Source organism: Vidua macroura, chromosome 4 (assembly GCF_024509145.1).
Source record: "Vidua macroura isolate BioBank_ID:100142 chromosome 4, ASM2450914v1, whole genome shotgun sequence".
In the NCBI taxonomy this organism is placed as follows: Eukaryota; Metazoa; Chordata; class Aves; order Passeriformes; family Viduidae; genus Vidua; species Vidua macroura.
In genome coordinates, this window is record NC_071574.1 from 35155490 (window position 1) to 35181782 (window position 26293).

Sequence of the window (26293 nt, forward strand, 5' to 3'; positions counted from 1 at the left end):
AAAAGAAAGGAACAATTATTCATCTTGTTCTGGTAGCTCAGCATGCCTTTGATCTTAATTTGTTCTCCATTAGAAGACTTAAACAATTCTTACGATAAAATTTAGATGACTTGTTGCAATCTCTGCTGTATCCTCTTGTCTAAGTATTTGACAGATCCATCTGAGATACAGGAAAATAAAATCTCTTTCATATGCTTCTCCAAACATTGTAGAGTGAACAGATGAATATTTTAACCTCTTTGAACTTGCCAGTGTATTAAAAAGGCATTGCAGGCAAGTTCTTAAAGTTGGTGAAACAGATAAATTAATTGTTTGAGGTGCACCTTTGTAGCATACTTCAGCTAAAGAACATGTTATAAAAGGTGCTCAATCACTCTTACAAAATGAGAAGAAAGCAGAGTTGTGCTAAATAATCTGTGTGTGGGGGAGGGCTGACTCACGCTTTCAGGAGTTAAATAACCCTGGCAGCTGGCACAGCTTCCCTGCTGGCTGTGGTGTGGCTCCTGTGTGCAGGAAGGGTGTGATCAAGGCATGGGCTGCCACAGTCTAGAGCGCAGTGCGCTGACACAAACGGTGAGGAGTGGTTTATATAAATACACGGGGATAGGCAGCTGTTAGCTGGGGAATGCTGGTTGTAGTTTTGGGGTGGACATCTCCACTGATCAGATAAAGATGCAGGAGACACTTCTGCCATCACAACAAGACCTCTTAGGGCAGTGAATCAGAACATTTAGTAACCACGATTGTATCTTGATCCCTGACAAAAGCCAGTCATAGCCAGTATCTCCTTTGTATAACTGGAGTTATATCTGTGATTGAAAGAGGTGTTTTTACCAAAAAAAAACCTCTGCTTCCTGAGTAAGATTCTGTTTTGAAATTTTGTGAACCTCTTTTTCTTGCTTTGTGTAACATAAAGGTGATCGTACACGATCCTAGTATGCTTATGAAATTCATTCACACCTTCATACAGTCAGTGCCATGGCAAGCTGATTTTGTGGTCTATGATTTTTATATTGTCACATTTTCAGGGGTGCAGCTTTTTTAAAAAAGGACAACATTGACCCTACCTGATTCTCTCTTCCTTTGTATCAAGAGTATTTTTGACAGTAGTTGTGAAATAGTATTACTTAAAAGAATAAGCTTATTGTTCCATTAATTTCACTTTCTCTATGTCATTTGTTTCTCATTGCTCACTGTCATTGATCAGCTAGACTGGTTAAATGGAATTAGAGATTCATAAATAGTTACTGTCTCCAAATGCTGTCTGGTGCAATAAAGATTAAAGAGATGAGCTTTAAAACCATCTAGTTGATTCCATTTAAGGGGTGTGACAAATGCTCATACAGCACAGAGATCTTGTTTTTTTGTCAAACACACCTGAGGTCAAACCCATAATATTACAAATTAATGTACTTCATAGACTCTTTAATTATAGTTGTCCTTATTCTTTGTCTCAGTGCAATTGTTGAAGCAAATTGTAGCTTAATTGGATGTATCTGGTGTGCTTGACAAGACATTTAACCTAACAAATCCTAATGACCTTCTGTAAGTGTGAACTGCTGCTGTTATTTTAAGACTTGGTGTTAATTCTATTTTCCTTGGCATGTAAAGAAACACTAAATAAATGTCTTTGTATTTTCTAGGGAGTACTTGAAATCTGTCAAGTAACCAGTGTAAGGGAACTCTCACCCTCTGGCTGCTTACTTTTTAGGAGCAGGTTAGCATTAAAAAAATAATTCCCAATATGTTGGGGTTTAGATGTACAGTGTTAGACAACCTAGAGGAATATTATGTAAAATATTGCAATTAATTTTTTTCTTCTGAAAAAAAAGCCTTCTTTAAGATCTGTCAGATGAGGTGCCCTAAGTCATTAAACACGTTTGAGAATGCTCAACCTTTCTTTTTCATTACTATAAGAGTAAAATGTCAAATTATTTTGTCAGACACCCAGAAATCTATCTGATTTATGAAATAACACTAAAAGCTTTCAGAGGTGATCTAAAACACAGTCTTAAAAAGTTAGAGCCTCATTTCATCCAAAAGAGTAAGAAAGGAAGAGAAACTGTTGTTAAAATCTTGTTTTATTATTTTGCCCGTGTTATCAATAGTGTCAATAAAAGCAAAGCAGGAGATGTCACAGAAGGTACTACTTATAATAATTTATTTTTCAGTTTTTCTTTTATATCTGTTCATCTCCAAAGTATCACTGTGAAAAAAACTCTATTCAATATATAGAGAAATTTTTTGGTCGCCAAATATGTCTTTTCTAGCTGCAGCATGTAGTGTATACGAAGTCAATAAACTAGGCATGTTAAAACTATTGAAAATGTGTTAAATAGTCTATGACTTTAGGTCTCAATAACCTATTGGTTTGTTTTAAGTCATAAATAATCATTAAAGTTCTTTAGTTCTGCATTGCAATTTTTCTCTGTAGAGTTTCCTCACAGTGGCAAACATGAAGGCTCTGCAGAAGTGTTTAAACTGTTTTAAACAAAAGGATTCTTTCTGTCTTTTCACAATTATATGCGCTTATCCTAACTTTATTCTCATCAATCCCTTGCTCTGCCATCATGTGTTGTATTAAGATAATAAAGGTTTTTAACTGCAAATTAAATTCCAGGACCTCAACAAATGTGTTTAAATGTGTTGAGTCTTCAAGATGATTTTGTAGGACTTATAGGTGAATGAAAAACTAAATAAGTTAAAATTGTTTGCATGGCTGGGTTTGAAGGGTTGTGGTGAATGGATGGGACTCAAGCTGTGACTGAAAGGGCAGTATCATGGGCTTATCCTGCAACCTGTTATTTTTAACATTTTTTATCAATGACTCACAAAGAGATGATGGTGCATGCTGCCATCAGAGCATTGCTTATAGTTATTCTTTTGCTGAAAACAAGTTCCTGTGTCATTCCATAGAATGACTGAAGAGACTGTCATGACAGTGAGAATTCTGTTGATCAAAGCTAATGTCATTTAAGACCTTGAATAATATCAAAAAAGCCCCACTCATGTGCATTTTGAATAATCAACTGTTCTTGTAGAAGATCTAGAGTTTGTGAAACATTTGAAATTACATTATGCATTTAACTGTTGATTCTTTATATACTGTTTTCTCAAGTTTTAACTGAATTTGCTATGTGGTTTGTAGACATATGTATGAAAACTTTCACCTGTGTTTGTATTTCAATTACAGGTGCTGTTCTTATGTGGGTCGAAGGGGAAATGGTCCTCAGGCTATATCTATTGGCAAGAATTGTGATAAATTTGGCATAGTTGTCCATGAGTTGGGTCACGTGATAGGTTTTTGGCATGAACATACACGACCAGACCGTGATGACCATGTCACCATCATTAGAGAAAACATCCAACCCGGTGAGATATGCTGATAAGTATTTTGGAAAGAAAACCCCCTATGTTTGTTTTTGGTGTTTCCTTCATCTGCTCAACTGTATTGGAACTGAGTGCTGAATAGCTGAAATAGCTTTTATGCCTGCTATTCTTCTTACCTTGACTGATCTCAAATTGATTTACAAATAAAATACTGAAATTATAGTATAATATTTTCCAAAGGTCTGGCCAAGTAGCAAGCCATTAAAATAGAAGGCTAGAATGAGCAAAATAACAATCATGCTCAAAAACTTTGAAAGAAGCTACTGCTCTTAAGGCTCTTTAAAAGTCATATCTCTATGCTTGAGGAAGGGCATTTCTCTTGTAGGCTTTAGTGAATGATAAGTAGAAATATGTCTGTAGCTGCTAAAGAGCCTTTGACCTGGGAGGTAAGGTGAAGGACTTTCAATTTGTGGCAGACAGGCACAGGTCCTGCAGTTTACACTTTGTTCACCTCACTCTCTACAGAACATGCAGCTTTAGTCAGTGACCTCGGTGTTGTTGAGATAAAGCACCTGAGGAACTTGAGAACTTTAAACTGTGACTGTCAGCTCTTTGCTACCCTAGCTGTTTGTGCCCTTGCTTGTGTTGGGTAGGGAGAGAGAAGTAGGTGTGTTTCATTTGCAATGTTCATAAATGTGTATGGTCTTTGTGACACACTTACTTTGACTTACAGGAATTCTGTGCTCAAAAAAGGTGAAATCAGAAATTGTCTGATGATAGCTTGGTGTATTTGTCTGTTTCCTTAGAAAATATTTTAAAATATTTGAAATATGATGAATTTTTGCCACTTCATCTAGGACTTGGAAGGAGACTGGCAGCTGATACACGCTCCCTTAAGTCTCTAAAGTCCTGAAAGGGTTTGCATGTTTGGGCCTTCTTTCTTGTCTCACTGTATTACTGATTTGTGCAGATGCCATGAGAGCTCCTCCCCTTTTCTTTTACTATGATAAGAAAATCAGCTGGAGTGCCATCCTCAGCAGCCTGCTCTCCCTTTCAGTTGTCTCTCTGGTTTCTGACTGAAACTACTTCTTGTGGTGTGGCATGAGCTGGAGGATCAGGAAGCCATGACCACTGAAACATTTGTTTTTTGTTATGTTATGCAGCATATGTTGGTAAAAATGTTGATGTCACTGCAGGGTTTTTTTGCAAGACTCCAGTGGGAATATGAACTGGAGTAAGGGGTGCTTTGTATTGCTAATGTACTGATTAGGTCAAAGAACTTAGGATATGGAATTATTAACTAAGTATAATTCCTTTTCTCCTGTTCTGCTCTTGTTAATTTGCAACAGCTGGATCTTGAAAATGTGACTTTGTAGTGTCTGCATTACATGAAGCCTCACAGAGAAAGCTTTCAGACTTTGCTGAAGCCAAGTCTCCAGTATCCAGTAGTTTAGTGCTGGATTCAGTATCCAGTTAGACTCTTAGTATCCAGTCTAATGCATGAGGGGATTCTTCTGGAGTCTTTGCTGTCAAAATTATTTCTGTTAGGAATTAAGAATCAAACCAGAAATTTGTATGGACTGTACATGAAGTACATCATGATGTGTGGGGCCTTTATGTCTTAGTTGCATGAGACTAGTCTTTCTAAATCCAAATATACAAATTTGATGTGTGTTTCAGAAGACGTCTGCCCTATCAATTAAGAGGGCATAATAAAGTCACACACTTTCTCCCAGATTGCCAAGATTTATGAATGTCAGTGAGTAATTAGGTTAGGATCTTTGTTGGTTTTCTTTTCATGTTTGTTTTTTATCTTTACAGAAAAAGATATTAAAGAATCTATAATTATCAATCATTTGTAGGTCAGGAATATAACTTTTTGAAGATGGAGCCTGGAGAGGTGAACTCCCTGGGGGAACCATATGACTTTGACAGCATTATGCACTATGCCAGGAACACCTTCTCAAGGTTGGAGTCTCAGGTTATACCTTTTGACTTTTAATTCTCTTCCTGTCTGTGAATGCTGAGAACTATGCTTTTTGAAGTATTTTTAAATCCCTTAAAATGTCCCTTGCGACATAATATTCCTACAGCAGTCAAAGCACAGCTTGTTTATTTTAAGTCAAAATAATTTAATTATATTTAAAAATGCATTTCTTTTCTGTTCAGTTTCAAAGCAGCCTTTTGATCTTGCCTCTGTTCTTTAGATTTTCAGACAAGATAAACTGGAAACATCATTTTATATGATACTTTCTTTTTGTGTCCACAAAAATTTGAATTTCGAAAAATTAAATGAGTGAAATGGCTAGGAATGTTATGTGTAACATGATCTGTTCTCTAAAAGAAAAATAAATCTCCTTTGATGCATAGTTTCATAACTATGGATTATGCAGGTAGAGCACAGGTTAATTGGACATCTACCACACAAGCCACAACCTTTGCTAAGGACTGCAGTCAAGCATTTATAACAGAGGCTGCAGCCTCCTCTCTTTATTTGTGCATTGTTAGTGTCATCAAAACCTTATAGCAAAGACTTCTGCTGGTTTTGCTCTGTCCTGTTGCAGGCTGATCCTTTCTCAGCTCCTTAGTAACTCAGTGGGGCTCTCTCTGAAAGGGTGCAGAGTTGTGGGGAGCTGTGCAATGAGCTGGTCCCATGGGTCAGCCCTACCCTGGAGAAGAAGTGAAGGAGGCATTCATCCAGACTCCTATTACATTTCACCAGCTAATTATTCTCCAAAAATACCAGAGTCATGTAAAATTAAAAGAAACCTCTCAAAAACACCCAACAAAAAGTTTTAGTTTGGAAAGATACATGCTTGGGTGTTTTTTTTTCTCTTGGGTTGGGTTGTGTTTTTTTTTTTTTTTTTTTTTTTTTTTTGGGGGGGGTGTTGTTTTGGTTTGGTTTTATTTAAAATACTTTTCCAATTCATGCATTTTAAAGTAAAAATACTAGATAATCTGACACTTTGAAATAAACTGAGTGCCACTAAAATCTCACCAGCCTTTGCAAATTTGTTTGGCTTGTTCTCTCAATATAAATTCTATTATTACATAAAAATCCAACCAAAGGCTCTATTACCCAGCATATGCATAATTCACCCCTGGAAGAGCATGGGAATGAGCCACATGAGGTAGCTATTAGTCACATTGCTTAATCCAATTACACATACCATTACCTTAAGGAAGAGATTATAAGAACCTGTATAAAATAGAGTAATTGAACAAGACAGAACCACCCTGAGTCCTAGGGCAACAACAACGTCAAGGTAATTTGATTTGTTGGCCCTGATTTCACCACTTTCCAAGCTGGCAAAAACTGAGAGTGCCATGAATAGGCATGCCCTGCCCAAAGGTACAAGGGTTTGTTACTTCATATTGTCTAAAAATAGCCAGCAAAGCCCTGAGGTTGGGTATTGATTTGCACTAATTCATCCTGCAAGTGTGAGTGATGCCCAGTGAGGCATATTGCCAGCTGTTTGTTAGACTTTGCTCACCCAGATAAGTAGAAGGAATCACAAAACATCATAAAGTTCTTGTTGTACGCAATGGTTTTGTTCATGCTGTATTCAAACTTGCAGTATGTCCCTTTATTAAAGTGCTAAGGCATTCAAGAGAGGATTGCTTTCCAAGTTTTTCAATGTATGAAAAGCATCAGTTTGAGTTTGTGCTGAAATTCAGTGGAAAATAGAATTGTAATTTATAGATGCAATCACTTTCTAAAGAATAATGTGCTTTTGTTCTAGAAAATTATTAATGCCATATGTAGTTTTTTTCAATGTTTAGGATAACATCCTGAGATTCTTCTGTCTTTACAAAATTTCTAGTGATGCCTCAAAAAATCTAACTGGATAAAGAGAGCAATATGTATCTTCAATACTCAAAATGGTTCATGAATTATAACTTAAAAACCAATATGTGTTTATAAATTGTATTCTTAACTACAAGGATCGTTACCATTCATTAATTTTTGGATCTGTGTTATGTCTGAAAGTACTGGTTTTACTTTTCAATAAAACCCCTACAGGTTTTGTGATTATAAAAGTGATTATAAAAAAAATTAAAAAGAGACTAGAAACATAGTCTTCTGTTAACTGCTGTTTTATGGGATTTGAAGGCTTTTAAATTCTACAACGTGATAATAGAATGTAGTTTTGTATCTTACTTTATTAAAATTTATTTGAGAATACCAAAATGTTTTAGATCATATTTAAAATCTGGGAAATTTTGAATAAACTGCACATTTGGAACAAGTGTACTTCTCTATGATGTCTTGTCATTTAAGGTTAATATCACTAAAATCACATATGGTAAGTTGATATATTTTATTGTGAGGCAAGTAAAGGCTGGCAAGTAAGCATTTCTGTTTTGAAAGTGTCAGCAGCTAGAGTGGAGTTAAATGTCTTGCAATACTTGACAGACTCATGATTGGCAAATGTGTTTGACTCTCACATGTAAGTCAGACTATAGGATTTCTTATAAAAACTTTGTCAGAAATAGGAGCTTTGTGATTAAGAATTTTGTGCTATAGAGTCACATATTTTAATAAAATTTTATATTTTTTTTCCAATTTAGCAATAGCTTAATGGCAGTGTCTTTTCCATGTGTAATCTTAATAGCAGTTAGAAATCTTCTTCCTCTTTTTTTAGCAGAAATATAAAAGCTTATATGTTAATTGATGTACTGAGAGAAGATTCTTTTTTGGTAACTTTGCATAAAATTTGCCAACCTGAGGAATTTTATGGCATGTTGTCTGCATTTAAAGTTCTGTATTTTACCCTGTTATTTATGTAATGTAAAAACCAGATTTACAAAACAGGTAAATTCATGGAACTCAGACAGTCTTATGAGAGAAACCTGATAGGGGTTTTTGGGGTCTATTTTTATTTTTATTTTTTTTAGGGGCATGTTTCTGGATACCATTCTCCCTTCCCGTGATGACAATGGTATACGACCTGCCATTGGCCAGCGTACCCGTCTAAGTAAAGGAGATATTGCACAGGCAAGAAAGCTGTATAGATGTCCAGGTATTGCACCACAAACAAACAAAAACCACATTCTAGCAACTGTTTGACTTGTTGTTCAAGAGAAATTATAAACTTTTTTAGTCAGCTGCTCGGCATTCTCTTTCTGTGTTGGCAGCTGACATAGGCTGCTGAGGAATCGAATCACCAAAAAAATCTTATGGATAAGGTCACTGGAATGCAAAGCACCTAAGGACAGATGAACTGTATGAAACCACATGACGTTTCAGTCTGCTTTCCTTAGCTGTTCAACAACTAGAAAAATATGTTTAATATCACTTCTGGTTTGCATACTGGTTGGAGTCCTTTATTTGAATTCAAGTTGAGTGCAGAAGGAGCAAAATTAATTATTGCACTTGGCTGTGAACCCATTATATTTTTTTAAAATGTGTCAATGAAAGAAGCAAGGACAACCAAATTGTAAGCTCTTGTGGATGAGATGGTTAGATCTTTCTACAAAATTTCTGTAGTTTTAACAGATACATTTAAAATTTAAATGTCTTCTGCCTAATTCTGTCATCCTATAATTTGAATGCATATTAATTTTTTATCTCAAATTAGTGTGGTTGAGTTGCTGTCTGTCTCAGAGACATCAGTGGCAAGCCTGGAGTAACCCAGAGTCAACCCTACCGTTCATGTTGTTCTCTAGTGCTCTTTCTTCACTAAGTGCTGCCAGAATGGAGGAAATCTCAAAGGAAAAGGTTTTAATCTCCTTGCTCTAGTTACTGCTGATACCACAGTTAACCTTTGGTGTCAACCAAAGAAGTTCAGAAGTGCCATCTCTCAGTCAGAATTTACCAGCAAGATCCTTGTGGGAGGCTGGACATCTCTGCTCTGTGCCATGTAGGCGTACAGCTGTACTGCTCCTCATGGGAATGAATGACATCTCAGGAATTGTTTTAACTTAGATACATTGCCACTTTTAACCAGCTGATCAACACAACAGGACTAAAGAAAGCGATCAGTGTTAAAGTAATGAAGTTGCATCAAACTTGCAAACAAGCAGCAATGAGATCTACTGAAGATCTGGGGGTTCTGATGTGCATTTGATGTCCATTGTACAGCTGAAATGCACTTTTCCTTTGTGTTGTGAGTATGCTGAACATAGTCTTGTATATAATGAGAACAGACCCAGAGATTCTGGGCCAGCCAGAGCAGAAACCACTTAAACACCTTTTCTTTAACAACTGGTCCTTTGGGAACAATTTCTGCTCTTTCCTTTTGGTATAAAAAGTACTTTAATAATGACAGGCTTGGCAACATTATTGCTAATGAAAGCATACAGAGAACAACAACTTCATGAACACAAAGAATACGTATATATTTTGATAAAAGACAAGTTTTGGAGGAAAGAAGTAGTATGTAAAAAGTAAAACCGCTGGGCAAGTAGGTAGTATCTCATGATCATATTGACTTAAGAAAGAAAAATGAAAAGAAATTATAAATTAGTCTGTTTAGTCTGTATATAATACTCTTAATATGCACTTTCAAAACTGTAAAAGATACAATGTACATTTAGAGCTAATGCTCAAGGAGTTATTCAGAGAAAATATCCTTTTCATATATGTCATGAAAATGTACTAAGAATTATAATTTCTTTCAATGTTGTGAAAGTCTTGTTGAAAGCTTGTTTCACAGTATTGTAAAACCACTGTGGTTGTTCAGTAGCAGTTTGCACTTGAAAAGTAAGATATTTTTTGCAGTGCCAGTGAACATGGGTCACATGAATAATAAAAATGAATGGTGATTGAAGGATTATGCTCCTTTTCTGGCACCCAGCTTTGCAAACTTTGGGATAAAACGTATGGCTTTCCAGCCTTACTTAGATGAGTCATGCCATAAAAGAAAGTGAGTTTTAAGAGAGAGAAAAAGGCAGAAGTTTTTTCTACAGCACACTATTTAAAATGCCGTTTTTTCAATTAATATTTTTAATGGAAGCTGCATAGCTGAATAACGCAACCCAGACTGAATCCAATAAAGAAAACAAATCTCTGGAAGTTGTACAGTACTTTTCTTCTAATAAATTTTCCAGCAAATACTGAAATTGAAAATTCAGACAGGCATAAAGCTTTTGGCTTTATGTAAAGAATCAAGTGAACATTGTAGTACATAGCAATAAAATCCCTGATATGTGTTGGTTTTGGAGGTATGTTTTATTACCTGTTTCAGACAAAAGATATTAATCATGATGCCTGCTTGTGATAAAACAGCAGTGAATATTTCAGTCCTTAATAATACCTGCATTGTTTCATGTGTTCATTTGTGTTGCCTTAAATGCAATGCAGTGAAAATGCAGAAAACAATGACTTAATCAGCATTTTCCAGAGACCCACACTTCTACGATACAGGATTTTATAGTATTGTGCATGTTTTGTTTGGAGTTCCAGTTATTTCTGCAAACAGTTGCTGGCCCATGTCTTTTTCTGGGGCCCATGAACATGAAGTTGAGCTCAGGTTTGCTGGAAAATACAGGTGATCCTCACAGCAGGGAAGAAGCTGAGCCTTCCAGGGTGTTTTAGATAGTCAGGATATTCAGGGTCATTATTCAGGAAAGGGCTTACTGACCAAGAAACAGCTTTGAAACTGGTGAAGCCAAAGAGTGAGATTTGATAACCTGCCTTTCAGCAGCAGGGTAAGTGCCAGGTCTCTAAAATGTAGCAACAGCAATTTTGATTTGTTTTTAACTTTTCCTTAGGATTTTTATAAAAGGAAAATGTAATTGCTGAGAGGGGTCTGTTACATTTTAAAACCAAATTGTTATGTGATGGAATAATGAGGGGAAAGAAAACAATGAAGTTGAAGTTCTTCCTCTGCGAATCTGATTTTGAATTTTTACTGTCTTGGTATTTGAGAATAGAACTTGAATTCAAGGTTGGACGTATTACAGTGGTTTTCAGACAGACTAATTGAGTAATAAAATGTGTTTTCTTCTAGCTGCTAAAATTCAACACAAGGTCTACCTCTATAGTTTTATATAGAAATTGTGATAATATTTACATAGCTTAATAGGAGCAGAAGAACAAGAAAGGAAAATGATGGAGGAAGATACTCATATGCCAAAAGACAGAACAAAAAAGTGTGTAGAGTGGGACTGCATAATGGATAGGAAAGGAGTCAGACTAGTGGGAAAATCTGCTTAGAGGAAGAGAAGGTGGATGGATGAAGTTCAGCAAATTTACAAATTGCCTGGTTCTCTGATGGTGTGTGTAGAAAAAAGCAGATGAAGGCTGAAGCCTGTTTCTATTTTGTGCTGTTCTCACTGTTCCTCAGGCTTAACTTGCTGCCATCCCTATTAGATTCGAAAAGAATGTTCACTTTCAAAAGTCAGCCTTTGTTTACTGCATAAGGAGAATTAGGCTTTTTAGATTAAGACAGTTTCCTTGTAACTATAAAGAGGAATCAAGTCAATAGTAAGACCCCAAGTTGCAGTAAATTGATTTAAGTTTTTGATTTAACACGAACATGATCAGCAGTAGATATTTTTAGGGCTCTGTGGCAGCTTTATATGCCATATATGTATAGTTGTACAGACTTGGGTCTAAGTGTTAAAGAACTTAAAGAAGAAGGGTAAACTCAAATTAGCCATAAATGATAGTATGTATTTGCTAGTGTTATGTACAGTGGAATGAGACTTGGTTCCCTAAGTGTCCTGGGGGATCTGGGCTTCATCATTTGCAGATTTCACAGTAATCCTTGATGGGACTTGACCGTGTGTGTAGGCCAGCCCAGAGAGGTGTCATACACAGGCTGTGTAATTAAACACTGCTGCAGAGTACACTGGTGGGAATTGCTTTGTATAAGCTCATAATCTACCTGCTGCCTACACCCAGTGCTAATCTTTACAAGGAGAAGCAAAAATAGTTTCCCTCTCCTAACCACAGAAAATCTTATTAGATGTCTAACCTTCTCAAGCTGTAAAGCAGAGGAGAGTGGCTTTTATGGCTAGAGTCTGTGTGTGGGGAAAGCTAAAGTGGTGTTTCTGCAAGTGGTCTAGCCTAGTAAAATTGATATAAGGCATGACATTTGAAAGGGGGGTAAAAAGCATCCCAGAAAACCTTGTAAATATTAATGATTAACAAAGGAATAAAATTGTATAAATGCTTTTTAAAGCAGAGTCATATAAAATTGAAGTTGTAATTGATAACTTCTGACTTGAAGTATACTAAAATAAGTATGAAATGAAATTTAAATAAGTGGCCCTTACCACTCATTTTCCTTCCACATTTCTCTCCCAAAGTGGATTTCATTGCTAGTGGACCATTATACAGTAAAAAAAAATTGTAATATTCTGTCTTATAAGCCTAGTCGTGGATACTGCAGTTACGACAGTCCAAATACAAAGAAAACCTTTACATTCTCTAGTGATAGAACTTTAACCATTTCCCGTTGCCTAGAAATGTGCTTTTCAACAAGAAATTCCCAAATATCACCCTGTCTACTGCAGCTTTGGAAGCCAGCCTAGAGCTCAGATCCCATAGAAAATTAATTCAACTATTGATTGGTATAAGCTGTTCCTGTTATAGCTCCCTTGAGTAATCAAGAATTTACAGTTAAAAGATAAATATGGCAAAACACATGAAGCCCAAGTCCATTTTATAAATTCTGATTGTGTTAATTCTTAGTAGAAGCTATCTACTTACAAGTTTTTTTATGCTTCTGTTAAATTTAGAGATATTTCTGAAAATAGTTTTAATTTGATAGAGAGCTCTCAGGAATTTAATAAGGATAGAAGGTAAATTTTCATATTAAATAGCTTTAGTCTGTAATTCCTGGGGGGAGAAAAGTTCCGTGACTCCTTTTGCAGCTTAAAAGCCATTGTTTTAGGTCTGTACACATCTTCTGTATATGGAGCACAGAGTGTTCTGACGTAAACTTAATGAAACCATGGATGAGAGAAAGAATAACAGAGGGCTCTAAAAGAGGTGAGAGGAGTACTTGGATTCTTGTGGAAGTCTCATCTTTAGGTCCTACTGTCCTCTACTCCAACAGTTTCACTGTTGGCTTTTTCTAAAGTGCTTTACTTATGCACTGTAAGCTATGGCACAGTTCACCAGCTCTGGGGGAACCCAGTACAGGAGTATGCAACTTAAATGTCTTTGCATTCATTGTTGTGTTAAAAAGAAATTGTGGTTAATGACAGATATAGCCTTTTCACTGAAAGGGCTTTGTGCAGAAATACCACTTGCTGTGGCTGCCTGCAATTTTTTAAAGATAAAACCACATTTTTTAAATGAAGGGAGGAAAATGGTTTCTTTTCCTGTTTCATTCATAAAGGACACAGTGATGGTGGCTTTAGCTATTACACTTCTTGAGGACCATGCTATTCTTTCCTTTCTTTTCTCACCATGATAACCATTTGAGTGTCCGAGAGCATATTTAATGCCTTGACTATAATTTACGCCTGATATAACAGTGTAGTTGTCTGATCACATCTTAGATGTATTTTAACAAAACAGCTTTACAGTTGTGTTGTCTGTCTTTGTCATAGGCAATCTTTTCCTTTGTCCTCTTTTATTTAAAGATTTTCCAGAACATTTATAATTCATCAATATTTTGATGACATGGTTGTTCACCTGCTGCCAATGGTAGCCCTGTAATTTAAAAGCACTGCAGATCTGATTACACTGTTAGTCATGAGATAATATCAAATTCACATCTTGTATCACACCTGCAAAATCAGGGGGTGGAAAAATTTGATTAAGGTCAAAAAAGATGACTGACTAAGGTGCAACACCCTACCAAAATCAGTTTTAATGGTGGAGAGTGGCAGTAACTTCCAATGTTATATTTTAGTGTGAAGATGATTTCTTAGCCAGCATCCACCAGCATCTAGCAGCATGATTGACAGGTGAGAGAGGGGTGCTAAAAGCTTCAATAATAAAGAAAATAAAAGCTTTTGGTATTTTAGGACTTTACATTTGCTTTGCTTTTATTACTTGTATCTCTACAAATCACTCTTGCTAAGAGACTTTGTTGAATATAGGATTTAGTTTTTTATACCAACGCAAATAAGTGAGTTTAGGTCAGATCAGTTTTTCATGTGGGTAAAGGACTAAATTAAATAAAACCGCTGAAAAAGTTTCAGTGTGATGCAAGTCATGTTGTGCTAGCATTTCTTTTATTTCTTAAAGGATGTCTAACTTTTTTTTAATTACCAAAATTGTTCTATGTATAATATTGCAGTTGATTGACAGCAATGATATTTTTTAAGGCTGCCATAATTTTTGCTTATGTCAGCAGACAACACACAAGTGAAATATTTAATGGAATAAAAACATCCTGCATAAAATGGAATGAATGTCAGACTGGCTTAAAACCATGGCTTTTAATAAACTGTAAACTAACTAGTTTATTTTCCATTCTGCATCTGCAGTGAGTTAAATGTATTCTGAGTAGATATTGGGAAGATGCGTTTTTCTCCATTAGGCACATTAAATTTTATATTTTTATGTAATTTGTTTCTTTCAGCCTGTGGAGAAACACTGCAGGAATCTACAGGCAACTTTTCTTCTCCTGGATTTCCAAATGGTTATCCTTCCTACACACACTGCATATGGCGAATCTCTGTGACCCCGGGAGAGAAGGTATTTTAATGTTCCTCTAGCTAGACACAGATATTATTTTCAAAGTAAAGTAAAATGTTACTTTTTTGTTTAAGTTTAAAAGATGCATAATAATTGAAAATAATGGTGTGTCATAAAAAATGGGACCATGGACTATGTACTAATGACTTTGCTTTGATACGTGGCATCAGAACCACATCATCAATTAGATGGATGTACTTGTGAAATAAAGACATGATTTCAATCAGCTGTGTGCTTGCACCATGAATTCCCTTTAAAACTGACACCATAGTTCAATATCAAAGTAGAAGAGGTGATTCAGGCTCCTGAATGGTCCATTTTCCAGCATGGGCTCGGGCCAGCTGACTGAGATGTATGGGACTGATAGCTGGGCTGTAACGAAGAAAGTTCTTAGTGTATTCAAGAAGATGTTTCTAAAATGAAACCATAATAACATGAGTAAAGAAAGTGTCATTGTGGGTGTTCCCTGGAATTGGTTCTAGTGCATTTAGTTTTACTTTCTGGAGATCAATTTTATGGGAAAAAGAACGGGGAAAAATGGGCTTGGTGAGAGCAATTTGGAGAGAGAAGTGTGCCATCCTAGTGAAAGCAAAACCTGTCCTTCTTGTGTACACTTTCAAAATGTGCTAACTAAATCTCATTTTAAATTATTGGCTCAAATATCACCCTGCTTCAAAACAAATACGGATAGAGGGAGTGATAAAAAGCCTTTAGCTGAGACAAAATATGCAGGAAAAAGGATGTAAGTTTCCTCACATGAAGTAGTGGCTAATATCAAGCAGTCAAGTACTAAAGACAAAAATACAGAATTCAAAGACTGAAATATAGAATCTAACAGATTCAGTACTGGCAAGTTCAAATAGGAAGACTCAGCTCTTGCCCCCAGATATTTCAGTCATTTGTCTCAGAAGTCTCCCACTATGTATGAATTGGACATTTTTTTCTCCTGATTGTATTACTTTGTTCCATGTTTCTTTCAGGTCAGGGTCCTGGTAGGTGCGGCACCAACAAGATATACTCTTGTTGTTCTAATAGATCCTGAGGAGCTGTAAGGGCATTTGCTACTGTGGGGAATGAAAGAAAAGTAATTTGGAGAGTGTTTGCCCTCCTCTGGGCAAGCGCCAGAGACAGGAGGAAAACTAAACACTCTCTTCTGGGAGGAAAAGGGTGGCTCAGCAGGTTGTCAGGGAAAAAAAAATAGGAGATGAATAAGAGAATGTTTGTGCAAAAGATGAAAATTGCTCTAGATAGTGAATTTATGTCCCCATTATTTGTGTTATGTTTTAGACATTACTGTGATAACAGAAAAAAAATGGCTTAGGTTTTTTTTTTCCACAAATCCATTAAAAAAAATAAGAAAGTGTGCTCATCTACAATTATTTGCTCTTGAAAAAATACTTACATCTGAATTAGTGTTGATGTTTAAGTATTTATAGCATAGTCCAACTTTGTGTAAGCCTATCTATCGACACCAGTGTAATATTAGTATGTTTGTAATCTAACAAGAAAAATAGTCTTGAGTTTGTAACCACCACTGAAGCTGTATTATAGTAGACAAAATCTTAATAGGGGAAAGCCCCTATGTTGAAATCAGCAAAGTGAGAGGACTGATTCCTTTCCCAATTTACCTGCTGCCCCAAATGAGGAAAAGAATAAGCAGAATTTTCTAGTTGAAATTTTACATGACAAGTCATATCCATAGGGCACTGTTATTACCTCCAAACTCTCTAGTCTCCATATAGTTCAGTAAGAATAAAGTAAATTATATTTGTGCTAGTGTCAAAAAGTCTGTTTGTCCATGCTATTCCCATAGGATATTGGCTGTCTTGAGATAAAGAACTCTATGAGATTCTTTTTTTTCCCATGAGGTCTAAATATTAGCTAAAGCATATATCATGATACCTTGGACAAGGATTATACTTGATCCAAATTTTTCTCAGTAAATGGTGATAACATTTTCATATAATGAAGGGAAAAGGAAAATACATTCAAATTTTTGTTCCTTTGCTGCTTTGGCCCTGATAAACCTCAGGAATATTGTGTGGAGATTAGAGCATATGCAAGTGCATCATGCCATGTTCTGAAAGGTCAGTGAGCACTTCAGTCACCTAAAAATAAATTGGAAAGGCTCTGCCTAGCTCTTCTCTATTTATTTATTGAGATTTAGCATTCTGCTGTATAAGCATAGTTTGGATGACTTCTATCCATGCTTCTTTCTGCAACTAAGGACTCTTTGGATCTTTGATACCCAGAAATTTAACGAAGGCTGGAACTGCAGTGGCATGCACAAGTTTTGGAATTCCCTTTATTCACAAGGCATCATGAATTGCCAAGCCAACATAAAATATGTGTGTTCCTCAGAGTAAAACAAGGTAGTCCATTCACCTTTTACTTTTGAGACTTAAGACTACATGGTAAACTACAGCTATAAAAGCTGTACTCAGTATATCTATACACAGAAAAGTCTTAGAAGGAGGATGGCGTTATTAATGCTGTGTGCCCCCATCCAGGGTGAATCCTACTTCTTGTGTGTAGAAATTTTATTGGCATAGGGAGAGTTGCAGCTGTGCCAGTGTTTTATTTGAATTTGCCTTTTTGAATAGATTGCACTACTTCTGAATTTTCCTTAATGTTTTACATGAAAGATAAAATAGTCCAGAAAAATCCTTGATTGATATGCGTAAAAAATGCCACCTGCAAAACCCTAGGTTTGTATTACTGGTATTTGTTGTATATTTTGTGCTTTCTTATCTCAGGCAATAGGAGGTATGATATATTCTCTTGGAAGCTGCAGTAGCACAATTGAATCTGCTGTGTAATCAATAATTCTTTAATTGTGCTGACAAATACCCATTGATTGTCTTTCCTGGGAAGCCTCTCAGCAGTCCCGTCCCCTTGAATAAGCTCTGCCTTGTCTGTAGCTCTATTTAATACTTTGCAGAATAGCAAATCAGAATCTTAAATACATTTAAACTTGTTTGGTTCATGTCCAGAAATCATGCTGTGACAGACTGGGGGTTCTGCCTATGTACAGCTAATGAATTCTGGTCAGTGTTAAGAAATTGCTGTATCATCAAATACCTTGGCATGTCAGAGTGAGAAAAGGCTGTGAAGGTTATTTCATGTAGTTTCAAAAGCAGGGGCCACTGAGGAGGCTCATTAAATTTTAACCGTTCCCATTTAGATAGCAGCACTTTGAGACATTGACGTGATCACAGCTAAGTGAAACCATCCATTTCCCAACCCTATCCTGGCAACTAAGGTTTGGAAAAAGGTGAATTTCCAAACAAAAAACAGAGAAGAAATCTGATGTTTCAGTTGTGTCATGGAAAAAGGAAAACCCGTGGCTAGTGAGAGACCTCTCCAGTCTCTGAGAAGGTGAAGCAGTGGAGGAGGTATAGGTTGTGGCTTCTTGCTTCCAGCAGAGCCAGCTGGGTTAGTGTAAGCAGCTGTCAGCATCTCATCAGGGCAAAGACAAAGGGCTGCCCCTTGTGAACCCCTCTGACTGCACAGATAGGGGGTAAAGTTGGCATGGCTGGAAAAGGACAAGACTGATGAGGGCAGAAGGCTTTCAAGCAGTATGGCTAAATACAGAGACACCCACTTACCTTTGAGAAAAAAAAGGATGGATGCAAATGGATGATTTGAGGAATACAAAAGTTTTGTAAGTTGGTGTGGTCTCTATTTGAAGGAAGAGTTGAAGAAGAAAAATTCTGCCAAGGACAGAGAATTTCTGTGTATAAGAGAATGATCTCTCTGCCATCCTCTGAAGTAGATTCAAATAGGATTTGGAAACATATTAAAAAACTGAAGTAGAGTAAAGCATATGAATGTTTTGACTTTCAGTCGGCTCTTCATATTTCTCATAGTAAATAGGTGGTTTTGGAATTCTGGCAATATTTGTGCATTTATTTCTTCAGTACATCTTCCTGAAGGACTGTCCAAGTAGTAAAGACAAAATGTCCTGTGGGTTAAATATCCATGAAAGAGTGCATGAAACCAAGAAGTTTGAGATGGAACTAAACCATCTTATCTGACTGTCTGGGTTCATTTCTCCAGTTACGCTGTTAAAATTTTTTCCTTGCATCTGGACTAAGGGTAAATTCCTCTCCTTTCAACCGGCACTCACAGCTGCTCCATAGGCTGCCATAGAGATGTGTTTTTGCAGTGTGAGGTACCTGCTACTGTGCAGCAATTTGTGTTTGTTTTATAATGGCAGGTTTCAATTGCAAATTTCTAAGATCAAAACTAAGGTAATACCAATTCTATGCTCAAATGTGAATAGAGAAGGATTTCAGTTAGTTTGAAATATTTATTTATGTGCGCTGAGGAACTGATTCTGAAGAAGATGAATTGTTTTTCCAAGTATACCTAAATCAAATAAAAAGGTATTAATTGGAAATTAATTTATAATAAAAAATATGAGTAATTTTTAATGTGCTTGTTTGGATTTATGACTGTAATTTGCAGGACATGATGCTAAGACTATCCCAGTCAGTCAGGGTTTAAACTGTAGCTATTGTGTCAGTGTGTGATCAGGACAAATACTATTCCTGTGTTAAAAGTATAAGTTTATGGCAGTTTAGGATTAATATTTCTAAAACAGGGATAACATAATTTAATATAAGGGTAGTCCTTGTAAGAAGTATTGAAAATATGCCTGTTTACAGATATTCTCAATAACACTTGGAGTCCAAGTTCAAAAGTTCCAGAAATGTGCAGAACTCCGATTTCTGTATAGAAAGCTTTATTATCAGTTCATAAAGAATCATTAAGGGACTGTATACCATTTCTTATTAGTGAACTTTCTTTCAGAATTACTGTCCAACATTGTCAACATTTATATGTCTCAAAGGAAATATCGTGTCAAAACAATCATAGGAGAAGCACAAACCAAAAGAAAACAATTATTTAATTTTTTTTTTTATTTGCAGCTGATTATAATCAGTGCTGGTTATAGTCAAAATGTAATGGAAGGGGAATTGGCAGAAGAATTATCAAGTAATGTACTAAAAATTATATTACTCTTATATTTTACCTAATTAGCATTTTCAAATTTTTATTTCTCAGTGGAAAACCTCCTGTGAGCAATTAAATCTGAGTAGTTTGTCTTGATTTTGAACAAATATATAAGATTCAATGCAATAAAGTTTTCATGTTCCCAAGAAACTTTTGCTTAGTCAAAGAAATAATTGAGGAGAGGATAATTAAATGTCTGAATAGTTGGAATTCTATTACAGGTGACCATTCTGGCTTCAGTTCTTCAGAATGTTGTCGAGATTGTTTTTCTCTTATTTACCACACATGATTTATTTCTGCCTTCTCATCTGATTGCAGATCGTTTTAAACTTTACCACCATGGACCTTTACAAGAGCAGCCTCTGTTGGTACGACTATATTGAAGTAAGAGATGGCTACTGGAGAAAATCCTCTCTGCTTGGTATGCAACTGTTAAACGCTGCACCGTCCACTGCACCACACTCACTGGGCTCAGTGGACCTGCTGTTGAACCCACAACAAACTTCTTGGGTTTCAGGTGTCTAGAATGGATCTAAACTTGGGGATGGGGAAAAAAACCCTCTAAATGGCCTTGACTTCAAGCCTCAAGCCTTCCTTTTGCTGCAGCTTGCCATTATTCAGCTGCAAGTGTGGAAAGATGACACCTACAGAATGTGCAAGATTTTGCCTTGCTTATGGATATTGAATTATGAAGCTGCTCTAGTTGTTTTTTTTTTTTTTTTCAGAGAATTAGGGAAGAAGTGTAGAGACAAATCTGTAGAGCATGTGATGGGAAATTCATAGGTCATGTGATGAGAACATGCACCTGCTGTAGAGCTGTTCTTACGAGCTCTGTGCCTGTACCTTTAAGATTATGAGCAGATTGCTTCTCTTTGTTGTTTGTGTGCTCTTCTCTGCTCTTGCAGAGAAGAGACATGCAAAGCAATAGTGAATTGAGTTGCAACTGAAATGTAAAAGCTGTAGTCATCCTATTTTAATTCAGAAGGTTGGTGGGGAAATTTCACCTCCTGTACTGCTAGTTCCCAGGTACAGAGGACAGCTCTCTAACAGGAATGTCTATTTTCTTGGCTTTGAACAGTAAATAAAGAAGAAACAGTTCAGACCAGACCGTAATTATCCTCTTCACCTGTTCTCTGTCAACTAGAACAACAGAAATTTTACCTACCTAGGCAGACTTTAAGAGGGTAATGTGAATAGGTCATTTAGATTTTACTTTTAAAATCTCTTTGGCCCTTAGGCACAATCAGTTGTATTAGTGTGACCTGCATTTGTTCCTTTTTTAAGATTAGTACTCATTTTTCCCTTCCAAAATGCATGTGTTTTTTATGTGTATAAACAACCTCGAACAATATTTTTTTTCATTAATTCCACTAAGGTTTTATGCTTAGAGTTGTGAGCCTGACTGCAATAAAAAGTTCTGAAAGCTTTATAATAAAATCTTTGTGTGTTAGGTCCTGATCTGCAGAAACACATGTGCTTAACCATAAGCGTATGGGTAGTTCCACTGAGTTGGTTCTGCTACTTCTGCCGATAATGTTAAACACTTGTATAAATGTTTGCAGCATTTGGCTTCAGAGGCGGCAGAAAATGCAGTTACTGGTTGCATGTTTTTAGGCAGGTTTTGTGGTGACAAACTGCCAGAAGTGCTCACATCCAACGACAGCAGGATGTGGATTGAGTTCCGCAGCAGCAGCAACTGGGTTGGGAAGGGTTTTGCAGCAGTTTATGAAGGTAAGCCTCTTACAGCATTAAAAATAAATTGGTTATGGAAGAATAATATTAACCAGATAATTTTGATATTAATCATCCCCCACCAAAACTAACGTGAAATTAGTATTTTATCACTAAGAGACAGTAGGTGCTAAATTACTAGGCAGGGCATTTAGAAACTTCTCCCGTGAGTGGATTTCAACTGAGCTCTTTTTCAGGGAAATCACTGTTAATAATCATAAACATTTTTTACCGGTCTTTTATTTACTAAATATGCATGTTCTTGCACTTAGTGTTTGCAAAGATTATCCTTCAGAAAAATCTGTCTTATATTTTCCATATACTCTGGGCATAGTTAACAAAGGCGCCCATGCACATTGAGTATATTAGCAAGTTAACGTTTACCTGTTTAAAATAGAACCTGTACTTTTCATGAAAATATTTTTAAATTTATATTTACTGTTTCTTCAAACTGAATGCAAGCTTGAAGTGATAAAATGCAGGTTAAAATGTAGGTTAAAATGCATAGATCATTATAAAATATGAGATTTTGCTTTCATTTGTCTCTAAAGATTAGTAAATATCAATGAAGAATGTTTAAGTGTATTTCAAGAGTGAACAAAAATTTAATTATTTTGACTCTTTAAATATATTCTGTAAAATGTGTAGATTCAGATTATCCATGATTACAAATTCATCCTCAACGCTGTAGACATGTTTAGAGCTATTAGAAATGCTAAATTATATTTGCTAACTAAAATACATATAATGGTTTAAATTGATTGTGTTTTCAATAATTTATCCTTGGTAGATTTAAGTATTGTCCAGAACAATTTTATTATTAGTCTTGAAAATGCGATCATATAATGTCACTTTGGGCGTGGGCAAATTACAGAAAATGTCATTATTGACAGTAAAATGTTATGCTTTTATCAGCTATTTGTGGAGGTGAAATCCACAAAAATGAAGGCCAGATCCAGTCTCCCAATTATCCTGATGACTACAGACCAATGAAGGAATGTGTATGGAAAATAACAGTGTCAGAAAACTACAATGTAGGATTAACCTTTCAAGCTTTTGAGGTAAAGCCTTTTAACTAATCTCAGACAAGCATCTAGTGGCTAAGTGACAGTGAAATTTAAGGGAATATTTATTAAACCTGTGAATTAATTGAAGACTTCTCAATGATAAATTAACTCTATAATCCATGAAAGTTTCACTTCCCCAGAAAATTTCAAAATTAAAAGTTTTTATGTTATCTCTAATATTTGAATTAGAATGTTAAAATTACTGGAGATAGTCACATTTTACCAAGTACATCATCCAGCTCAGCAAGGTTACTTCAATATTCTGTTAAACAACCAGGACTTTTTATCTCTGCTAAATCTTATTTTCAAAAATGAATACGTGGCTGGAGAAAAAAAAACACTCTGTGCTTTGGCTTCTGCTTTGAAAAGGAAAAAACCCTAAAACTAATATTCAGTTCACAAACCTGTATTTAGTGAGCAAAGAAAAAAGATGTGGTGAGTCGTCATAGGTGTATGTTTTTAGTGTACATCATGCTGTGTATAACATTGCTAAACTGTGGTGAACTATCACATAAAAAAAAGTAATATTTCATGTCTGTTTTATTCCTACACAATACACCAGCTTGAACTTTTAGATAAATTTTGAGTTAATTTGAGTTAATTGAGTAAATTTTGAGTTAATTTGTTTCCTTTGACTATGCTTCGGCAGTAAGGGCATGAAGAACATTTTTTAAAAATCTGGACTTTTTTGCTTTATGTTGTACCTAGATCTAAATACAAGTATAGTAAACATAACTGTAATTTCCAACCTGACGCTTTAGTCTTGCAGACAGATTTCAGGGTTATGGCACATTTTTGCTCTGACTGGTAGAATGATTTGAGTGTGAGACAACAAGGGATTGGGACTTTATCAGCAATTATTAATGTAAAGTATAGAAGTTTGAATATTTTCATAGGTTCTACTGAATTTTCCTTTTTTAATCCTGAATTAATGTCAGTTCTAGTGCAGACAAGATCAGCTTCCCGTGATCTTCTGAGTCTGCTTGACCTGGCTCAATATTACTTACCATAGTATGTTAGTCTCTTTATTTAAGCCGTGTTGAAAATGAGCATTTTGAGTACCTTTTATATAATTTACTGACTAGATACGGAGCTTTTCTAGTCTGCCATTGCTGCTCAGCATTTTTTAGTGTGATGACAAGGGAAATGGCCCTATTCCTCTGCAAAAGAGACTTGCTGCACTGTTTGGTCTGGATGCATTTGATCAGCACTGGTCTTCACGTGCTTGAACTGACCTCAGTTCACTGTCATTGCTGGGAGAATCAAATATCTCTCCCTGTCTTTCAGAACCTTTTTCTAATCACCAAGTTAGGGACTATTTACAAGTGTGAAGATGGCATGCTTATGCCTCACCATACAGGAAATAACCAGAAGTTGACAAGTGATTAAGGCCTTAGGAAGAAATGTCCAGTTTTTCCTTCAGACTGTTCAATATTATGGCACTCTCTAGAGGTGAGACATGTGGACTAACACCTCATAAGAAGAAAGAGGAAATTGAGCAGAAATACAATCAGGGGACATTCTCAAGTTGGGGCTTATACTTCATAAGTTTTGAAAAGAAAAAAAAATTCCAACAGTAGGGACTTGAAATACTTTTCCAGGGAGAGTCTGAGCTGTAATTCCAGAGTGGCAAGATGCCCTTGAGCACCAAATGAGGCACCCCAGACAGGCACAAGACTGTTATATCTGTCTTTGTGGCATCTTACTGGCTCATCCACTGGGCTCCCTGCTGAAGATGGGAGTAGCTTTGGGAGCTGCTCTGGAGTGCCTGGACATTCACCACTGGGTCCAATTTCCGTTTCTGCTCCCAGCTCTTGAAGGTAGGTGTTTTGGTTTTTGGTACTAAGTCCCGCTCTGGACTGAACCCTTGGTGCACTGCCCAGTAAAACAAAAAGTTGTTTAAAAATCACTGTTCTTGGTGCCAGCTGAGATAGAAAAAAGTAAATGTCAGGCCAGAGAGTTATTGCAGTGTGTTTGTGAGAAAATTACTTCTCTGTCTTCTGAAAGGTACAGTTAAGTAAGAGGAATTCTCATTATCCCTATGTAATACTAGAAAAAATAACTGTATAAATAACCTTCATTCTGAAATAAAAGCACTAGGGAAACTGAGAATTTCAAACTGTATCAATGAGTCATCTTGTTTTGCCTGCTGTGGGCAACACATTTTCCACTGAGTGCAGGATTCCACTTTCTTATTTGGCTGCTATAATTTCCACTGTCTGTGTGAGAGTAGTGAGAGTAGAGATGTTGGGACTGGGAACTCCATATTTTTCATTATTACTGTCACCTTTACAATATTGTTCTTTGAAAATTAACAGGTTGTTGTTGTTTTTTTTTTTTTTTTTTTTTTGTAAGTTTATTTGCTTTTTTATTTAAGAACTTTTTTTGGCAGTCTCTCCAGCTAAAAAAATCCAGAGGGTTTGTAGAGCAGATTCATATTAATCTCCCTCATTTGAGTGACCTTGTTAAACTCTTTGTAGATAGCAATAATTTAAATTATTTTTACATAAATCTGGGAATAAAATTTATCTGATCTACTGATTTCAGTAGGCATATATGCCACTTTTTATGACCGAAGTCTACAACCTGAGGCAGATACGTTTACCTGTATTGCAGCTTGACTTTATGAACAAAATAATTAACAATGACAAAAAATAATGTAAAGATTTTTACAGCAGTATGATTGCTTCCATATTTGCATTTCATATCCTTTTTTCTCTCTCTTTTTTATTGTTTTTGGTTCAGTTTTAGGGTTGTTTTTTTGTTTGTTTGATTTAATTTTTAATTTTATCTTCATTTTTTCCTATTGGAGGAGTGCTATAAGACAGAGGTACTCCGGATGTGTATTTGTTTTTATGTGGGTTTTTTGGTTTGGTTGGTTTGTTGTTGTTTTTCTAAACCTGAAACTATGAGGCCTATTTTTTTGAGAAGGGATGTAGGGAATGTCTCTGGCTTGCCATTTCTCTGGGAGATTTCATAGTGTTTTCCTGTTCTTATGTGCCTGCTTTAGTAATTTTTCTGACAATGTCTTGACTTAGTTCTCTGATGCCATTTAAATTCTAGGTTTCCTCCAAGGCCTTCAGGAGCCAAGGTTATCTTTCAGTTTCCTATAGGAAATTCATTTTTCTGTAAAAAAATTTTTAGATATGATTTCTTTTTTAAAATTTGCTAATATTCCGTGTATTTCTTCTCATCAAGATGTAATATCATGTGAATATCTTGCGAAATTTTAGTGTTCCAGTAAACAAGATTTATGGGATCAGTCCAGTTACAACCAAACTCACCAGGGGTCCTTTCATTAACTGGAACAGATTTTCCTCGAGGAACAAATAGGAAGTAGGAAGAATAAGAAAGATAGAAAATACAGGAGGAAGCAGGAGGAATAAGAGACTATTGCAAGTGTAATAGGCCTTTGTATGGTAGTGTTCCCAGATGATAGTACCACATAATCCTAAAACTTGAGATATGGGAAAAAACCCCACATTTTATAATATTTTCTTTCATTGATTACCAAGTACCAGTTATTTCTCAAAACCACAAT

At 35.9% G+C, this 26293-nt stretch overlaps 1 protein-coding gene across 1 annotated transcript in view; it reads left to right on the top strand.

The window, feature by feature from the left end:
* Positions 1-26293, top strand: part of TLL1 (tolloid like 1) — a 126560-nt gene that overhangs the window by 68279 nt on the left and 31988 nt on the right. Inside the window, exons 6-12 of the mRNA XM_053975458.1 lie at positions 3194-3372; positions 5193-5298; positions 8230-8354; positions 14820-14935; positions 20273-20375; positions 21569-21685; positions 22601-22746. Of these exons, the coding sequence (XP_053831433.1) occupies positions 3194-3372; positions 5193-5298; positions 8230-8354; positions 14820-14935; positions 20273-20375; positions 21569-21685; positions 22601-22746 (892 nt within the window). The remainder of the gene's footprint in view (positions 1-3193; positions 3373-5192; positions 5299-8229; positions 8355-14819; positions 14936-20272; positions 20376-21568; positions 21686-22600; positions 22747-26293) is intronic.